Below are 18,804 nucleotides of genomic sequence, written 5' to 3' on the forward strand. Positions count from 1 at the left end.
TTATCGACAATAATTGTGAAACCCACAAATAAAGTCAGTATCTAACTTGCATGTAATTGTTGCACATGCAGTAGTATGCTGATGAAATGAGCTGGAATGCATGAACAGTGTTGACATACCAAGGGGGCTCCTTGTTGTATGTGACCTATAATGGTTCAGAATAAATTAGTCTGCCTTTGTTTCACGATAATATGATCATCACAAATGGTAAAAGTTTGTAAATCCTGAACAGGTTGAAAAATGGGTGACGCCGCCATGAGAGAGTTTGGGATTGCTGCTTCCTATCTGAGGAAGTCAGACAGGGAGCGTCTGGAGGCCCAGACTCGTCCGTTTGACATGAAGAAGGAATGCTTCGTTCCTGACCCCGCGGTTGAGTACGTCAAGGCTACCATCAGCAGTCGTGACGGTGACAAAGTCACTGCTGACACTGAATTTGGAAAGGTAGATACAAGATATGGATTTCATAGAATAGTGCTAATTATATCCGCAACGTTTTTGGTCAATTTTTGTCTTTTGTCTTGTTGTTTTTCAGACTGTGACAGTGAAGGAGTGTGATGTTCACCCTCAGAACCCACCAAAGTTTGATAAAATTGAAGACATGGCGATGTTCACCTTCCTCCATGAGCCAGCTGTGCTGTTTAACCTCAAAGAGCGTTATGCAGCATGGATGATCTATGTCAGTCATCACTTTATGACTTTTAAAAACATTTTGAGATAAACTAAGGACTATATCCTTCATCTTCTTTCATCCTTATTATCTTACTATACCCTGTTTCATATCAAAAATAACTACAGTGCACCATTCCTGAACAAAGAAGAAATGCCCATTTAAGTTCTGTTGTGATAAAATTAGATTCATCCTAAGTATTTTGCTGGTTTTCTCTCTGTCTCTCTCATAGACCTACTCTGGGCTGTTCTGTGTGACTGTCAACCCCTACAAGTGGCTGCCAGTCTACAACCAAGAAGTGGTTGTTGCCTACAGAGGAAAGAAGAGGACTGAAGCTCCTCCTCACATCTTCTCCATCTCTGACAATGGCTACCAGTACATGTTGTCAGGTACACAATCTACTAGCCTTTCATTCTTGTATCGTGCCACCATACCACCATTTGTTAGTGATATTTTGAATATTTCTCTTGCTCACAGACAGAGAAAACCAGTCTATTCTTATCACGTGAGTCACCCAGCCAACAAAAATCTCTTGAATAGTGAAGGATCATTGATCTTGGCCTAAAACGTTCTGTCTCTTCTGTATCCAGTGGAGAATCCGGTGCTGGAAAGACTGTCAACACCAAGCGTGTCATTCAGTACTTTGCCAGTATTGCTGCTGCGCCAGGTGCTGGGAAGAAAGATGCAGCTGCTGAGAAGAAGGTTTGTACTGTGAGAATATTACTGACTATTCCACGATCAAGATATAAATAATAAATCACAATTCAATTAAAAAGCTGAAACAAAATAAGTGGCTTTACATGCTTGGCCCCAAACCTTGTTGAAGTGTGTGTAAATTTGACAAAAACAGGGAACCCTGGAGGATCAAATCATTCAGGCTAACCCAGCTTTGGAGGCCTTTGGTAATGCCAAGACCATCAGGAATGACAACTCCTCCAGATTTGTGAGTGTCTCTGTGATTACAAAGATGCAAACTGATAGTAATTGCTAAATTAAAATTAATCAACTGGACTCAAATGAGTTGCTCTTTTCCTCTTAGGGTAAATTTATCCGCATTCATTTTGATAACCGAGGAAAACTGGCCTCCGCTGATATTGAAACTTGTAAGTAATGCTGACTACCTAACCTAACAAAGTAAATTAAATTATCAAAAGCTGACCAAAGGCTTGAAAGACTTAAAAGAGACATCAGCGATTTGCAAATCTTCTGAAGTTGTACACAACATTTCTTTTATAGGATGACTAGAAAAATATAATGTCTGACACTTTAAAAAGTCAATGTAGCACAATAACAACAATGTATTCTTCTAACAGACCTTCTGGAAAAGTCTCGTGTGACTTTCCAGCTCAAAGCTGAGAGGGACTACCACATTTTCTACCAGATCTTGTCTCAGAAAAAGCCTGAACTTCTAGGTGAGAGATATAATCTGAAGGGCCATTACTAGTAAGAGTCATTACTATATTTTAATGATATATTGACAGTTTTTTCAACTCCTCCTTAGAAATGTTGCTTATCACCAACAACCCCTATGACTACGCCTTCATCTCCCAAGGAGAGACGACAGTAGCCTCCATCAACGATGCTGACGAGCTGATGGCTACTGATGTGAGCTGAATCTTCAATTTCCAATTAAACATCAATTCATATTAAGATGATGAAGTGGAAGAATTGATCCTATAACATCTTATTCAGGATGCCTTTGATGTGCTGGGCTTCACTCAAGAAGAAAAGAACAGCATTTACAAGTTGACTGGTGCCATCATGCATCATGGCAACATGAGGTTCAAGCAGAAGCAGCGTGAAGAGCAGGCAGAGGCTGACGGCACTGAAGGTGAGAGATGTATTTTTGAAGCAAAGCAACAAGAACCACTGCTACAGGGAAAAGGAGAGTGAGGGACAAAGGAATTATGTGGGCCTTGAAAGGCATTGATAATCAAAGAACTAATATCACATTCATTTCTTCAGATGCTGACAAAGTAGCTTATCTGATGTGCCTGAACTCTGCTGACCTCATCAAGGGTCTCTGTCACCCAAGAGTCAAAGTAGGAAACGAGTGGGTCACCAAGGGACAAAATGTTGCCCAGGTAAGAAAAAATGAATTTTGAGTACAATAAGTCTGTTCAGCAATTGGGAAAACTCGCACATCCAAAAAAGGTTAGCGTAGGTGTGTCGGAGAAACACAGTAAACTATACAATATAATGTATATTCTATTGTATTGAGTACAATAAGTCTGAAAAAGGTTCTGTAAGGTTTTTCTATGTATTTTCCTTGATAGGTGTACTATGCTGTTGGTGCACTGTCTAAGTCAGTGTATGAGAAGATGTTCCTGTGGATGGTGGTGAGAATTAACCAATCCCTGGAGACCAAGCAGCCTCGCCAGTACTTCATTGGTGTGCTGGACATTGCTGGGTTTGAGATCTTTGATGTAAGTTTGGAAATAATAAATCCTCTATGTGCACTAGTCCACTTACTTTAAGTAGGAATGGCCTGAACATGCTGTCGACCATGTGATTACAGTTCAACACCTTTGAGCAGCTCTGTATCAACTTCACCAATGAAAAACTGCAACAGTTTTTCAACCACCACATGTTTGTTCTGGAGCAAGAAGAGTACAAGAAAGAGGGAATTGAATGGACTTTCATAGACTTTGGTATGGATTTGCAGGCCTGTATTGACCTGATTGAAAAGGTGAGATGTGATCATCAGCTTTCATCAAAGTATTAGTCATTCCATTTATTTTTGTTTTTTTCCTTTGTAAAGCGGTGCTATGGCATGTTTTTCATTTGCCTTTTTATGTGTCTCCTCAGCCCATGGGTATCATGTCCATCCTTGAAGAGGAGTGCATGTTTCCCAAGGCCAGTGACACCACATTTAAAGCTAAGCTATATGACAACCACCTGGGGAAATCCAACAACTTCCAGAAGCCCAGGGTTATCAAGGGAAAACCAGAGGCCCACTTCTCCCTGGTTCATTATGCTGGTACTGTTGATTACAATATCAACAACTGGCTGGTGAAGAACAAGGATCCCCTGAATGAGACTGTTGTTGGACTATACCAGAAGTCTACTCTCAAGTTGTTAGCTATTCTCTTTGCAAATTATGCAGGGGCTGATTCAGGTTTGTATTTTTTTTTTTAAAAAGGGACTGGTGTTTTCGTTAAATCTGATCAAAACAGTTTGTAAAGTACATATCTATTGTATATTTGTCATATATATACTGTATATATATATATACAGTATGTATATATATTATTCTTTTTGTCTGAAATGAAACATTTTGTTTTGCTCAAGATAGTGGCGGTGGCAAGGGCAAAGGTGGTGGTACCAAGAAGAAAGGTTCATCCTTTCAAACTGTATCAGCTTTACACAGGGTAATATCATGATAAATTATGTGCTAATTGATCAGTGTTACAATTTCTTCTCTCAGATTTAGAAAATGTCCTCAATTTTACTATATTGTAGTATGTTGTTTATAGTGGTGATAACATCCTCTGTCCTCTGTGGCTCACTCACAGGAGAACCTGAACAAGCTGATGACCAACCTGAGGTCTACTCACCCTCACTTTGTACGCTGCATCATCCCCAATGAGACCAAGACTCCTGGGGCCATGGAGAATCCTCTGGTGATGCACCAGCTACGCTGCAACGGTGTGCTGGAAGGCATCAGGATCTGCAGAAAGGGCTTCCCCAACAGGATCCTCTATGGAGATTTCAAACAGAGGTGATTGTCAGATACAGTATATGTCCACATTTAGTCAAGGAGTTGCATGTTTTGGAGGTACATGTTTTGGTAGTGTAGTGCTTCTACAGACTTAAAATAAAATTGAAATTATTTTTCATACACATCACAAAGATACCGCATTTTGAACCCGAGTGCCATCCCTGAGGGACAGTTCATTGATAACAAGAAGGCTGCAGAGAAACTTCTGGGCTCCTTGGACATAGATCATACCCAGTACAGATTGGGGCACACCAAGGTTAGTATTGGTGGCACTGGTGAATAAATGAGACATTTTTATAAAGCATATATATTATTACTATTTATCTGATCTGTGCTTATAAATCAGGTGTTCTTCAAAGCTGGGCTGTTGGGTCTGCTAGAGGAGATGCGAGATGACCGATTAGCTTTAATCATCACCAGGATCCAGGCAAGGTCACGAGGTCTTCTAGCAAGAATTGAGTTTCAGAAGATTGTGGAACGTCGGTAAGCGTTCAAGTCAATCAATCTTAAATTAGTAGTAGTGGTAGTATGAATATTATCAATAATAAATGAGTATTACATAGGCATAGGCATCTGAGCAGTGGAACAACAGGAGCAGGTGCTTCAAGATGCATTTTTCATTTAGAATTCACTATATTTTTAAAGTAAAGCTAGCTGACTGGGGAGAATGGATAAAATTGATCCTAGAATTCTTAAATCAGTTCACAAAAGTTTGCTTCTAGAAATGTAAATGTTCTAAAACCTAGGACATGGTTTCCTGTTGAATTTCTAGTTGATAGTTTGCTCACAGCAGTACAAGACTGACCAAAAAACTCTATTCATATATACAGTAGATTCACCCTTTTTTGGAAATGCCATATAATTGAAATCAGAACCTGTGCAGAAAAATGGATTCATAACACAAAATTTGTCTCAGAGAAATTATGACAACATAATTATGAATCAATTGTCCACAGGGATGCACTACTGGTGATCCAGTGGAACATCCGTGCCTTCATGGGGGTCAAGAATTGGCCCTGGATGAAGATGTATTTCAAGATCAAACCTCTGTTGAAGTCAGCAGAGACTGAGAAGGAGATGGCCAACATGAAGGAAGAATTCCTCAAGTTGAAAGAAGCTTACGCAAAGTCTGAGGCTCGTAGGAAGGAACTAGAGGAGAAAATGGTCTCTCTTCTCCAAGAAAAGAATGACCTGCAGCTCCAAGTTCAGGCTGTATGTTTAAAATAATACAACATTACAACTAAAACGAATGACAACATTATAGAGTCTGTTAACATACTGCATGTTTTCACTTATAACAGGAGCAAGATAATCTCTGTGATGCCGAAGAAAGATGTGAGGGGCTGATCAAGAGCAAGATTCAGCTGGAGGCAAAAACCAAAGAGCTGACAGAGAGACTGGAGGATGAGGAGGAGATGAATGCAGAACTGACTGCTAAGAAGAGGAAGCTGGAGGATGAGTGTTCTGAGTTGAAAAAAGACATTGATGACTTGGAGTTAACTCTGGCTAAGGTGGAGAAAGAGAAGCATGCCACTGAGAACAAGGTACTGTAAAAACGTAAAATCATTTTGTATGTCCCAGATAACAGCGTAATACAGCTGTTTTATTAAATTCTTGATAAAACATGCTTGTGGCCATAGGTAAAGAACCTGACTGAGGAGATGGCTGCTCTGGATGAAATCATTGCCAAGCTGACTAAGGAGAAGAAAGCCTTACAGGAAGCTCATCAGCAAACACTGGATGACCTGCAGAGTGAGGAAGACAAAGTCAACACTCTGACCAAGGCCAAGGCTAAGCTGGAGCAGCAAGTGGATGACGTAAGAATATAATTGTTGAGACTGCTGTGGAAAATTATGAACAAATTACAATTCAAAGATTGTCATTATCGCCCACCACAGCTTGAAGGGTCCCTTGAGCAAGAGAAGAAAGTTCGCATGGATCTTGAGAGAGCAAAGAGGAAGCTTGAAGGAGACCTGAAGTTGGCCCAAGAGAGTATCATGGACCTGGAAAATGACAAGCAGCAACTCGAAGAGAGGCTGAAGAAGTAATGAAAAAAAAAACCTAAATAATGAATAAACCTTATTACACCATTAACATGTAATGAACTATGAAATTCTGTTATCCATAGGAAAGATTTTGAAATCAGTCACCTTAATGCGAAAATAGAAGATGAACAGGCAATGAGTGCCCAACTCCAGAAAAAATTGAAGGAGTTGCAGGTAATACATTATATGAGTCAAAATAAGTTAAATAATGTCAAAGTATACGTATCTGACATACAATTAAGGTAACAATTGAGAACAACATTTTCTTTTGGTCTAGGCTCGCATCGAGGAGCTGGAAGAAGAGCTTGAGGCAGAGCGAGCTGCCCGAGCCAAGGTGGAGAAGCAGAGAGCAGACTTGGCCAGAGAGCTGGAGGAGATCAGCGAGAGGCTGGAGGAGGCTGGTGGAGCAACAGCTGCCCAGATAGAGATGAACAAGAAGAGGGAGGCTGAGTTCCTGAAACTCCGCAGAGACCTTGAAGAGGCCACTCTGCAGCATGAAGCCACCGCTGCCACGCTCAGGAAGAAACAAGCTGACAGTGTTGCTGACCTGGGGGAGCAGATTGACAACCTGCAGAGAGTCAAGCAGAAACTGGAGAAGGAGAAGAGTGAGCTCAGACTGGAGCTGGATGATGTGGTCTCCAACATGGAACATGTTGTGAAGGCTAAGGTAAACTACTTTTCATGTCTCTTATGTTGTACTACTCATTCTTTCACTTACATTTTTTCTTTGCGGGCCTTTGATGTATTTGTGTTGAATCTAAAGAGCACAAAAACCAAAGCAATGTCTACTCAGTTTAATTTTTCAATATTTATGATTTATTAATCCAATACCCCTCTGTAGTGGTTTCTGTGCCACCACTGTATTACAATGCTTTCTGTTCCAGTGTAATTTGGAGAAAATGTGCAGGACTCTGGAAGACCAGATGAATGAATACAAAACAAAAGCTGAGGAGGGACAGCGTACCATTAATGACTTCACCATGCAGAGAGCAAAGCTTCAAACTGAGAATGGTATGCCTGTTTTATTTAGCACGAACAGTTAATTTCATAAATAGGGAAGTTAGTCTTGACATATTGAAGTACTCATTTTAATTTTGCTTCAAATCAGGTGAACTTTCACGGCAGCTTGAGGAAAAAGACTCCCTGGTGTCTCAACTCACCAGAGGAAAACTGTCCTACACTCAACAGATTGAAGACCTCAAAAGACAACTGGAGGAGGAAGTCAAGGTAGCAACCAAATAACAGTGAGAATGTATCTGGTAAAGATTAAATGTTGGTACATGAGATGGACAAAACTTGCTTTAATTTCAGGCAAAGAATGCATTGGCCCATGCAGTGCAGTCTGCTCGCCATGACTGTGACCTGCTGAGGGAGCAGTATGAGGAGGAGCAGGAGGCCAAGGCTGAATTACAGCGCAGCATGTCCAAGGCTAACTCTGAGGTGGCTCAGTGGAGAACCAAGTACGAAACTGATGCCATCCAGAGGACCGAGGAACTGGAGGAGGCCAAGTGAGGGACAAACCTTAATTGCTATTTAGTACTACTTATACACATTTTGTAGGCTTACTTGAACTACTCTGCATACTACAGCAGCAATCCAACCTAAAGAAATGATATTCATTGATAATCCAGAAAGAAGCTGGCTCAGCGTCTGCAGGATGCTGAGGAAGCTGTTGAAGCAGTGAATGCTAAATGTTCCTCTCTGGAGAAGACCAAACACAGGCTGCAGAATGAGATTGAAGATCTCATGGTGGATGTGGAGAGGTCTAATGCTGCTGCTGCCGCCCTGGACAAGAAGCAAAGGAACTTTGACAAGGTTCAATTTATTACAAATTATTTCACTGCAGGTAAAAGGTGAATGCTTTATTCACAATGCATACCGTCTTTCAGGTCTTGGCAGAGTGGAAGCAAAAGTATGAGGAGTCTCAAACAGAGTTGGAGAGCTCCCAGAAGGAGGCCAGGTCTCTGAGCACAGAGCTTTTCAAACTGAAGAACTCCTATGAAGAATCTCTGGACCATCTGGAGACCATGAAGAGAGAGAACAAGAATCTACAAGGTAAGGGAATCTAACTGTATTCAAGAGCTTATTCAAAGCATTTTCTCATGAGAAGACGTTTATAATTTTACATTTTGATCCTCAGAGGAAATATCTGACCTCACTGAGCAAATTGCTGAGGGTGGAAAGAGTATTCATGAGCTTGAGAAGATTCGAAAACAATTGGAGCAAGAGAAGTCTGAGATTCAAGCAACTCTGGAGGAAGTAGAGGTATGGTGTGCCCTCTGATGACAGACCTTATGAACTTGAATGCACTGTACCTGCAATTGGTTCAAATATGTTGAAATTCAGCTACATATTCTTATTGACAACATAATTTTTCTCATTCTAGGCCACATTGGAGCATGAGGAAGGGAAGATTCTCAGAGCCCAGCTTGAGTTCAATCAGGTGAAGGCTGATATTGAGCGCAAGCTGGCCGAGAAAGAGGAGGAAATGGAGCAAGCAAAGAGAAACCAACAGAGAACTGTGGATACTCTTCAGAGCTCTCTTGAGGCAGAGACTCGCAGCAGAAATGAGGCCCTCCGTTTGAAGAAGAAGATGGAGGGAGACCTCAATGAGATGGAGATTCAGCTAAGCCAGGCCAACAGGCAGGCAGCTGAGGCCCAGAAACAACTGAAGTCTGTTCATGCTCATCTAAAGGTATGAATATTGATTAAAAAAGAAAAGTTGGGATGTATTATCCTATTACAATACATCTTTTAAATGTTTCATCTTCCAGGATGCTCAACTTCAACTTGATGACTCTCTTCGAGCCAATGATGATCTTAAGGAGAACATTGCCATGGTTGAGAGACGCAACAACCTGATGCAAGCTGAACTTGAGGAACTGAGGTCTGCTCTAGAGCAAACTGAGAGAGGACGCAAACTTGCTGAGCAAGAGCTGCTGGATGTTAGTGAGAGGGTGCAGCTACTGCACTCACAGGTAATATACAGTGATTATGTATCAGTTTCAGCAAGGTTATTTCATTTCATATCATATTCACTATTTTCACATCACAGACAAATTCTACAATATTTTTTAAATGTAAAACCAGAACACCAGCCTGATAAACCAGAAGAAGAAGCTGGAGGCCGATACATCCCAGCTTCAAACTGAGGTAGAGGAGGCTCTGCAGGAGTGCAGAAATGCTGAAGAAAAGGCCAAGAAGGCCATTACTGATGCTGCCATGATGGCAGAGGAGCTGAAGAAAGAGCAGGACACCAGCGCTCACCTGGAGCGTATGAAGAAGAACATGGAGCAAACCATCAAGGACCTGCAACATCGTCTGGATGAGGCTGAACAGATCGCCATGAAGGGGGGCAAGAAGCAGTTGCAGAAGCTTGAGGCCAGGGTGAGTGTTCAATATGGCTCAGGTAACAATAGCATCACTGCAAAAAATTAAACAAACATCTGTCTGTAAAAGAGATACAGAGCTTTTGGTTAACTTTTATCACTATTAAGGGCTTTCTACACGGGATGCGACAGCCGCATTTGGACTCGTGCTACCTCTCCGCAGCACTCACTAAGCCTCATGTGAAGGGAAAAAATAGCTGATACTCTGTGCGTGGTAAACATAGAAACGGCCGCAACTCACAGCTGTGTAGTCCACAAGATGCTGCTAAAACGACAGCTAGCTAGCTAATGCATTTGTTTACATAGCCATATATAACTACTGAATTGTAATGTACATAGCTGATACACCCACTCTTGCACCGGCAATTTGGGCTCTCTCATCCAGTAGCTGTTTAGTTTTGGGAAATCACAGACCTCAAGAATCAACTTTTCCTCCATTTTTCAAACTCAGTGACAACAGAACAAATTCTCATTTCACTAGTCAGGCGACATGGTGTCCACTGATAATCAATTGTGTGGTGAAACTCAAAAAGTTTAAGACAGTTCAACTCTGGCTGAGCGGGTGGGCGGGCGGGTGTGTGCGTGATACGAGTACGAGCACGTCATTTTCATGAGAGCAAGCCCATGCCCCAATCCGCCTGCTAATCCTCCCACACCATGTCTCCCTGCGCACCTCTCATTGAAAATGAATGAGGACCAGGCAACTGTCACATCACGTGTAAAAGGCCCTTTACACTATCTACATCCTGCAGGTCAGGGAACTCGAAAATGAGGTGGAAGCTGAACAGAGAAAGGCCAACGATGCTGTAAAGGGAATAAGAAAGTATGAAAGACGTATCAAGGAGCTCACCTATCAGGTATCTATCAATTTGGTTCTAAGACTGTTAAATTCAACAAGTTTAAGCAAATAACATCTATTTCAGAAACAAAATAATTTGTTTTATTTTTTGTACTATTTAGACTGAGGAGGACCGTAAGAATTTGACCCGTCTTCAAGACCTGGTGGACAAGCTGCAGCTAAAGGTGAAATCCTACAAGAAAGCTGCTGAGGAGGCTGTAAGTACTGTGAATCTGAGGTGCAATTCAAATGCCAGACTTCCATCTAGCCAATTCAGACTGTATTGCATTACTCATGCAATTACAAAACACATAATGTGGTACTGAGGATGAGCTATATTGTGTCTGTTGAACAGGAGGAACAGGCCAACAGTAATCTTACCAAGTTCCGTAAGATTCAGCATGAGCTGGATGAGGCTGAAGAGAGAGCTGACATTGCTGAGTCTCAGGTCAACAAGCTACGTGCCAAGAGCCGTGATGTGGGGTCGAAGGTTGGTATACACATAACTGTTAGTCAGCATACATAAAAGAATTGGTGAGTCTATCACTTCCAGCAACTACTCTTAGGACAATAGAGGCATTGGAGAAGCATTCTAAAACCCCCAGCTCAACTGCCTAGTGTGACCTGTTGTTGTCAACACTGCAAACACTATGGCCAACTTTCCAGGCATGCTACCATTTCAATGGAGCAAATGGAGTCGGGAATTATCTACGTGAATGGGCGTTGTTGTTGTTGTCCTGTTCATTTTCTTTTTTCTTCCCCCTGTATCTAAACTCCCATTGGCAGTTGCCAGTGTCACTCTCAGATTTCACTCTTGGTGAGTCTTGTGCAGCTTCACACTAGACGAGCCCGACCAGACTCGGCCTGACAAAATCAAACATGTTTGAAAAAATCGTCCAGAGTCGGCAGTCTTCAGGCTGTTCACTCTAAGGGATAGTCTGCACCGACCTTCGGACCAATCAGATAACACTTCCTTATTTGTGTGAAAAGCAAACTGAAATGGGTGTCATAAAATCTCTCATATTGACTCTTAAAAAGTACAGTTCTTGATGCGTTGAGGAAGGTTCACCAGGCCTCTGTAACAAGGAGGTGCTGGTCTTCCACTAAGTTGTCAGGGCATTGGGTATTGTTGCTATGTTATTTAGAATGCTTCTCCAAAGGGACTATAGGCCTACAATACAAGAATACCCATTTAATCAGTTACATTGTTGACAAATGGAAACTAACTAATCCTAACCCTACTTTTCAATCAACTATACACCTCACTATTTATCTTCTATTTTTCCCCCTCCTTATATTTCAGAAAGGGCTCGATGAAGAGTGAAGTTCACTGGTGAATTCTCATTTCTGAGCCACCTGCTGCCTGAGTAATGGTGTCTCCCTAAGCATGCCTGTTGTTCAGTAGAATAAAATTAATCTGCATCTGGAATTGTGTCTTGACTTTTCTTTCAAATGTGCCAAAGGGTAATATAACACGAATGTAAATCACATGTCTTGCAAATGTGCTGTCTGTATTTTAGATGGACAGGTAGACAGATAGAAAGATGGACAGACAGAAAGAAAGAAAGACAGAAAGATGAAGAGAGAGGGTAAGATGGAGCTGCTACATTTCTATTTTAATTGCCCACCTGAATATGATGCTTCTATCCTGTCCACCCACTTGTAGATGAGACATCTGAGGAGAATGCACATGTGAAACATGACAAAAAATGTATTTAATTTGAATACCTATTTAATATTGTCCTCCCACCATATTTACAGCTGTTTTAACTGCTGGTTAATTTGTTGTCAGATTAGAAATGAGTTTTCAGGATTTGGATATTTTTATTTCATGAGTAAATTATTTTCTTTCAAAAGCCTTCACAATGATGCTTTGCGGTTGCTAACTAGTTGTCTCGTACTTGCTTTTCAAGTTCTCAGGATTTGAATTACACAATGTGAAATTGTGAGATAACCTTATTGCTGTGAGGTCGTTAATGGCAAGTTGCCTCTGCCACTATGAGACAATATCAACATAACTTTTGCAAGAAGCTAGCAAATACAGCGAAAAGCTCAGAATTATACCTGCATAAAATCAAATAAAATCAAATAAAATAGTAGATAGAATGTGTTAATAAAAGTGCCCCTCACCATCTTCACTCTGTAGGAACTGAGCCAGGGAGGAGAATGCACTGTTTTCACCTGACCTGTTCTGCTGGAAGAGAAAAATACACTAGATTTAGCATGGTTTAATGGGAAAGAAATGAGAAACAAACAACTAGGAACTCTTGTTAGTTATCCGTTGTTAGGCTTAATGTCCGTTAACAGTGCTCAACTGTGGCAATGTGATGAAATTCCATTCACGCTGTCTATGGAGAGAACTGGAGTGGGCCGGAGAGTGGAGCTACCTGCCACAATCCTCTACTGAAAAAAGCTGACAGGTGGTCCAATTGCAGCAGATGTGAGAAAACACTACTCAGAAATGTATTAATTACTCAGCAACAAATTATTGGTGATGACATGGTGATGATGTTTTGCTACCCTCTATTGCTGATTGATTTAACACAATATATAATATAATCAACCTACTGTATATCCAGTTAGTTAAAGCTTTTCCATTTGCTGTTCTTAAAACCTGGTGTTGGGCTGCTTTTTCCTGGGAAAAATCCTCTGGCGCACAGGAAGTGATGAATTTTCCATATCCAATAGCAGCAAGTGTGGTTTGTTTGGAATAAATAGAAAAAAAGAACTGGGTAGTTAGCATGAGCAGCGACAGCCTGAACAGCTGAACAGACAAATTAATGAGTGATACCTACAGAGAAAACTCAAACTTCATCAACAGAAAATCCAAGGAAAAAGACGTCACAGTACTGGACACACTGTTTGATTGACAGGTGATCTCTGGAAACACAGCAATGAGTGCTGAGCACCAAAGATGAAAAAAACAAAAAACAAGAATCTCACTGATTACCACTTGAACAACTGCTGAAATACTTAGTAATAGCTAGTATAAAATAAATTCATTTGTTTCGAAATGAACTGATGAATTAAGTGTATTATCAGATTACTATTCATGCATGGCAGTTGCTTCTCAGAAATGTCTGTCTGCTCATCTGTATTTAAAATGCACTGTCACTGCAAATTTGGGGCATAGAAAAGTGGACACTTGGACAATGGCAACCAAACCTCTAAATTAAGTGTAAGGCAAAAGATAATATTTTCAAGCTAGCTATCCAGACTGCAAACTGTCTCTCGGACTGACAACCTGATCTGGGGAGCCAAGCAAAATGTGTCACAGCAGTGTGCCCCGTGCATGCCAAGCAAAATTTCTCCCAGTCATACACATTCTTTGTGCACAGACATAAAATATGTTAATATGTTAAAAATACTGTCCAAAGCCCTGGCCTAGAAAAGTTGAAACTACTAACCTTCCCATCCCTGATAGAGGTCAGTCTTTCTCCAGCAACAAGCATCATGTTTTGAAAGCCAGATGAGGGAGGGTCATAGAAGACAGTGGGCTTGACAGAGATGCAGGACTGACACACGTCAGAGAACCTGGACTTGGAGTATCCAGGAGTCCTCTAAGACAGACCTTGTGAATCAAAGAAATACATTTTAAGTCAAAATAGCACATTTGTTAACAGTACATTATGGCAAAATGAAATCTCCCCATACATTTTCAAGATCTGCAATAAATTACCAAGGTTTCTCATCAAAGAGAAAAGGCAGATATCAGCTTTCACGTCAGTAGTACCTTTGCTTTAATTCTCTATTGTATGTCATGTTCATCAGAAGTCAAGCATTAGCCAGGATGCGAGTCCACACACAGGTCCACCGTCCGAGTGATCTTAGTGTGGGGAGAAGACAAGGCAAGAGAACAATTGATTCCAGCCATCCTCCACTGGTACTCAACACCCCCTCAAAAGTGACCTTTCACAACAACAAATAATACTAACAATAGCCTCCATATGAAGCTGGCTCCGGTTTCAAACTTAAGTCAGGCAAGGTGCTTCACACCTTCCTTTTGTGTGTCCATGACAGTCAGAGACACAAGGACTGTGGACAGCTGGGAATGGGACCTTGATGGAGGGTTGACTGCTCTGCTAGAGCCTGGAATAGACAGAGGGCTATGTAAAGGAGTTGAGAATTTTGGGATGAAGGCAAGGACAAGGCCTGGTGGCATAAATGTGATAGAGAGGAACGCGGCTGAGGTTCAGGATCACTGAATATTGTGAATGGATAAGATTTTCATTTGCATCAGTTTCAGACAAGAGTTGTAGTGTGACTGCGTTTAAATCCTGTCGCAAATGCCTTTCCATCATGCCACGAAAAAATCTGGAGGAAAAAATGGTGCATATATGCATATTCAAGCATGACATTTCTCTGTCATATCAGAATTATTCTGGCTGCCTTAATTTATGCTAGCTGCAGGCTGATTTGCCTTCCTTGTAACAAGCAAATTTTGTTATCCTGAAATTTAGCAATACATAGATATGACAACAAAAAGTTCCATTGTTACTACTAGCCATGCGTAACAGTATCCAACATTACATACAGTACATACAGTACATGATTGGTTCCTCATTGGCTTATCACCTGTTGCTGCTGGTCAGAATACAAAAAAAAAATCCCCTCCCACCTGCGTCACAAGCTGTCCCCAAGCTGTCCACTAAATCACCAAGCCCGCAAAGGCAGCCAGCAGGAATTTCACAGGTTATCTTTGTGCCCAAGGATAAAGAGAAGAAAACAATGCCATATCAACAAGAGTGGGCCAAGGGCACTCGCAGCAGGCAGCCAGATGTCTTTGGATAGAAGCCTGGAGTATAGGTCACAACAATATGAATTTGTGAATTCATATTGTGCCCTTGAGTGAATGTGAGATACTTGAATATGAATTCCAATATGGACCAAGGTGTCTGTAAATGAGATATGACTTGTTACTCACATGCCAAAAGATGGTTTCTTGTCTCTCCGGAGGTGGCGGGGCATCTAGAAGGAAGATCAGGGCAGGGAAATATTGTCACATGTGGGAACATAGCCTCAAACCTCATTCGAACATGTACTTTTTAGATGATTACTAGATGGAAAGCAAAGAGAAGACAGCGTCGTCTACGGAAGCAACATCTGGGGTACAACATGCACACTTAGAATTCCCCCCCTCTTGGCCTGATGGTGGAGCATTTCCACAACCTAAAAAATGGAATTCCTCCCTTTTCAGCTCAGACTAGTTTGGCAAATTCTACTTCCTCCTACCTGCTGAGGAAGTGGCTATTGAAATGCTGATACTATCTAATTCAGTGAATATAAAGAGAAACAGTGACACATTTCTGATATTCCCAGATACACCATGACCTCTCCAGCAAACGCTGATTCAATGATGTGGTCACCCCTTTTCACACTTAGTAAAAAAAACACTGTATATCCATCATACCCTCTGTTCTGGACTGCTGTGGTGTCTTATGATTATTCCTCCTAATTTTCACTAAGGACCCATCATACTAATGTTACTCTTTCAATAAGGGCAAACTAGACAATATCTTCCTTTCAATAACGGTTGAGTGAATTGGTTCACCAAAAACACAGAACATCTTAAGGCATATTTTTACATTATACACAAATGAGTGTATGAACAGCCACCCTAGGAACCACATTTTAAAATTTTCCTCAGCCTACTGTGCAAGGACACAAGTCCTTCAGCCTATTTCACTGAAGTAGAGAGTTTTGTGCAGTGGTGTGGTGCCAACCATATCATTTTAAATATGAGAAAAACTGAGGAGATGGTTCTGGATCCTAGGTCAGTGGGGGATCATAGTCCAGTGGTCATACATGATGAACCAATCAATCAGGTCTGCTCCTACAAGGACCTTGGCGTTCACGGCCCATGTTGAAAGTTTGTGTTCTCGTTTACAGCAGAGATTATACTTTTTACGCAGACTCAGGGTGCATGGGGTGGATCAGAGGATTCTATTTTTATTCTACCAGGCTTTATTAGAGAACATAGTCAGGTATGGGATGTCAGCATGGTATGGCAATCTCACTATACAGTTGAAGTCTAAGCTTGCTCGTCTGGTACAGACAGCCATGAAGGTTATGGGGAGGAATGAACACCAGTCCCTCCAGTCAATATATGAAAAGTCTGTTCTCAGGCAAGCACAGAGAATGTTGTCTGACCCATCTCATATTCTCCACGCCGAGTATGAGCCCTTACCCTCTGGCAGACGATATAGAGTACCCCAATGTAAACTCAACCATTTGAAAAACTCATTTGTGCCTACCTCAATTAAAATTTTAAATAATGTTGCTTGAGGCTGCAGAGATTGTGCGATAGCTTCATGGTGTTCTTATCACTGGTTGTGTAATATGTGCAATATGTGTAATATGTACAATATGCGTAATTTGTGGTTGTGATTTGCCACAGTATGTGTTGCTTTGTTATACGTTGTTGTTTTTTACTATTACTACTATGGAGGCAGTTATATGTGTGCAGCATTTGAGTCCAAGACAAATTTCCCCATGGGGACAATAAAGTATATTGTATTGTATTGTATTGTATTGTAAATATGAGAGGCGAAACCTGGATCTACTTCTGATGTGGTTCTATGATGTGCAGTCATTCAAAGCGTTAAGTGTTTAATACTTCATGTCAAGCTACTTCTAATTCATGTCATCTGAGTGTGAGCGAGAGTTGAATTGCACAGAGAACTGCCTCTGAACATTTCTGCTGTAGCTAAAGAAAAGGAAACAATGCCATGTGGACAGGGTTAGACCAAGGGTGCACGCCTAACTGAGCAGTGGTGAGTGATAATAAAAGGTTGCTACTGCTGTAACCATGACCTTGTCTTGCCTCTCTGTAGACAACAGCTGCAACTCTTTATTGCCCCCCTTGAAATCCATTTCACACCCTATCATTTGACAGACCATTGTTGAACTTTAGATCTTTAGGTGTTGGATGTCCCATAAATCCTGCTTGCCAGTAAGCCTATTTTGTTTGGTTTAGGTATACAAGCACACTCAAAAAAATGTGTCTGTCATGAGTAAGAAATAAATCATCACAATGCAGCGTGGAGCCATCCGCCTAGCAGGAAATGGCCATAAATATAACCTCTCTGATTAATATGTTTCCTCTTGAGATTTTCAGAGCCAACATGAAATACAGTCATTTTCAAATCAATACTCCTAAGGAACATACAGTATAGCTCCTGTCATGTGTTGATCCCCTGTTATTTCAACTACCCCTCTGTCATCACATATAGATGGGAATTGAAGTGAATCAGCATCTATTTAGGATTATCACCAACCTACCGAAGTATGAGAAGTGGTATAGTTAGTAAGGATATTTTCCATTATTTCACCATAGTCAAGCCCATAAAAGTATTACAAAGCATTGCTTTATGTTGTTTAATAAACAAATTCGACCTAATTAAGGTTCCAGCTTAAGGATAAGTTTTCTCTTCACATGCTCAGATCATTATTATTTCAGAATCACCTCATATGACTTACTGGTGCAGACAAGATTTTCTTGACAGACTGCAGCCTGTCCCTGCTCCCCCACCTCCTGCCTTCCCCTTTCTTTGTCACATCCAGTCCAGCGTACTAGTGTGCTCTTCACAAGGTGAGAGCAACAAATAGCAGCACTAGGCTCTACCCAATTAGGAGAATGCTTTTTTTGATATGCAACCAGCATGCCATTTCTCTGATATTCATCCCCATATTTGGTTGACTAACAACCTTTATTAATGGAGGGACGCCCTGCTGTCAGCTACTGGGTCCATCATTTCACTTGACAATCAAAGGTTGACAGTCAAAGGTAAGAAAAACACCCACTGAAGTGCGAAACCTCTACCTCGTAAATGTGTGACCGTGTTCTGTCTTGTTCACTTCAGATCTTAGAAAGATAAGCATCTGTTGTTAACTACATTTTGGTAAAAGTTGGTGATAGATTTTGGTAATGAGATTCATTCTGTTACTGTGAATTCTGCTACTGTGAGTTATATATTGTTAAAAATTAATTTGTCTTGAGGAAATGATTTGTCTTGATAATGTGGCCTTTGGTTTGCTTCTGCCTAAATCACATAACCAGCACAGATCCAGATCTCCTGTGCAGTGCAACCCCCCCAGGTAAAATCCACAACTAAGTTTATGTGACAGAGTCTTAATTATCTTTA

General features: G+C 41.1%; 1 protein-coding gene across 1 annotated transcript; it reads left to right on the forward strand.

Moving 5' to 3' along the window:
• Nucleotides 1–240: 240 nt before the first annotated feature.
• Nucleotides 241–12,081, forward strand: LOC139653599 (myosin-7-like). The gene is made up of 37 exons (XM_071530488.1): nucleotides 241–441; nucleotides 533–676; nucleotides 900–1,056; nucleotides 1,145–1,172; nucleotides 1,258–1,369; nucleotides 1,518–1,610; nucleotides 1,707–1,770; nucleotides 1,981–2,079; nucleotides 2,169–2,272; nucleotides 2,360–2,498; nucleotides 2,633–2,751; nucleotides 2,944–3,093; nucleotides 3,186–3,356; nucleotides 3,476–3,789; nucleotides 3,963–4,038; nucleotides 4,183–4,388; nucleotides 4,521–4,644; nucleotides 4,735–4,871; nucleotides 5,345–5,600; nucleotides 5,690–5,932; nucleotides 6,029–6,205; nucleotides 6,287–6,432; nucleotides 6,517–6,607; nucleotides 6,711–7,100; nucleotides 7,318–7,444; nucleotides 7,542–7,660; nucleotides 7,745–7,941; nucleotides 8,065–8,248; nucleotides 8,323–8,488; nucleotides 8,574–8,698; nucleotides 8,820–9,128; nucleotides 9,208–9,411; nucleotides 9,524–9,820; nucleotides 10,575–10,679; nucleotides 10,783–10,878; nucleotides 11,016–11,150; nucleotides 11,964–12,081. Exons 1-37 carry the CDS (start codon nucleotides 241–243, stop codon nucleotides 11,982–11,984), a joined length of 5,826 nt encoding a protein of 1,941 aa, XP_071386589.1. The 3' UTR covers nucleotides 11,985–12,081.
• Nucleotides 12,082–18,804: the final 6,723 nt, after the last annotated feature.

This window comes from Centroberyx affinis, unplaced genomic scaffold, assembly GCF_046629955.1.
Source record: "Centroberyx affinis isolate AG114_WGS23_722 - 3 ecotype Tasmania unplaced genomic scaffold, CSIRO-AGI_Caff_v1 ptg001932l_1, whole genome shotgun sequence".
In the NCBI taxonomy this organism is placed as follows: domain Eukaryota; kingdom Metazoa; phylum Chordata; class Actinopteri; order Beryciformes; family Berycidae; genus Centroberyx; species Centroberyx affinis.

Bases quoted from the DNA above. Each gene is read 5' to 3' on its own strand.
- LOC139653599 (XM_071530488.1), top strand. From the start codon at position 241: ATGGGTGACGCCGCCATGAGAGAGTTTGGGATTGCTGCTTCCTATCTG. The intron at 1,611-1,706 runs GTGAGTGTCTCT...TTTTCCTCTTAG, and splicing joins ATGACAACTCCTCCAGATTT to GGTAAATTTATCCGCATTCA. The intron at 2,499-2,632 runs GTGAGAGATGTA...TCATTTCTTCAG, and splicing joins AGAGGCTGACGGCACTGAAG to ATGCTGACAAAGTAGCTTAT.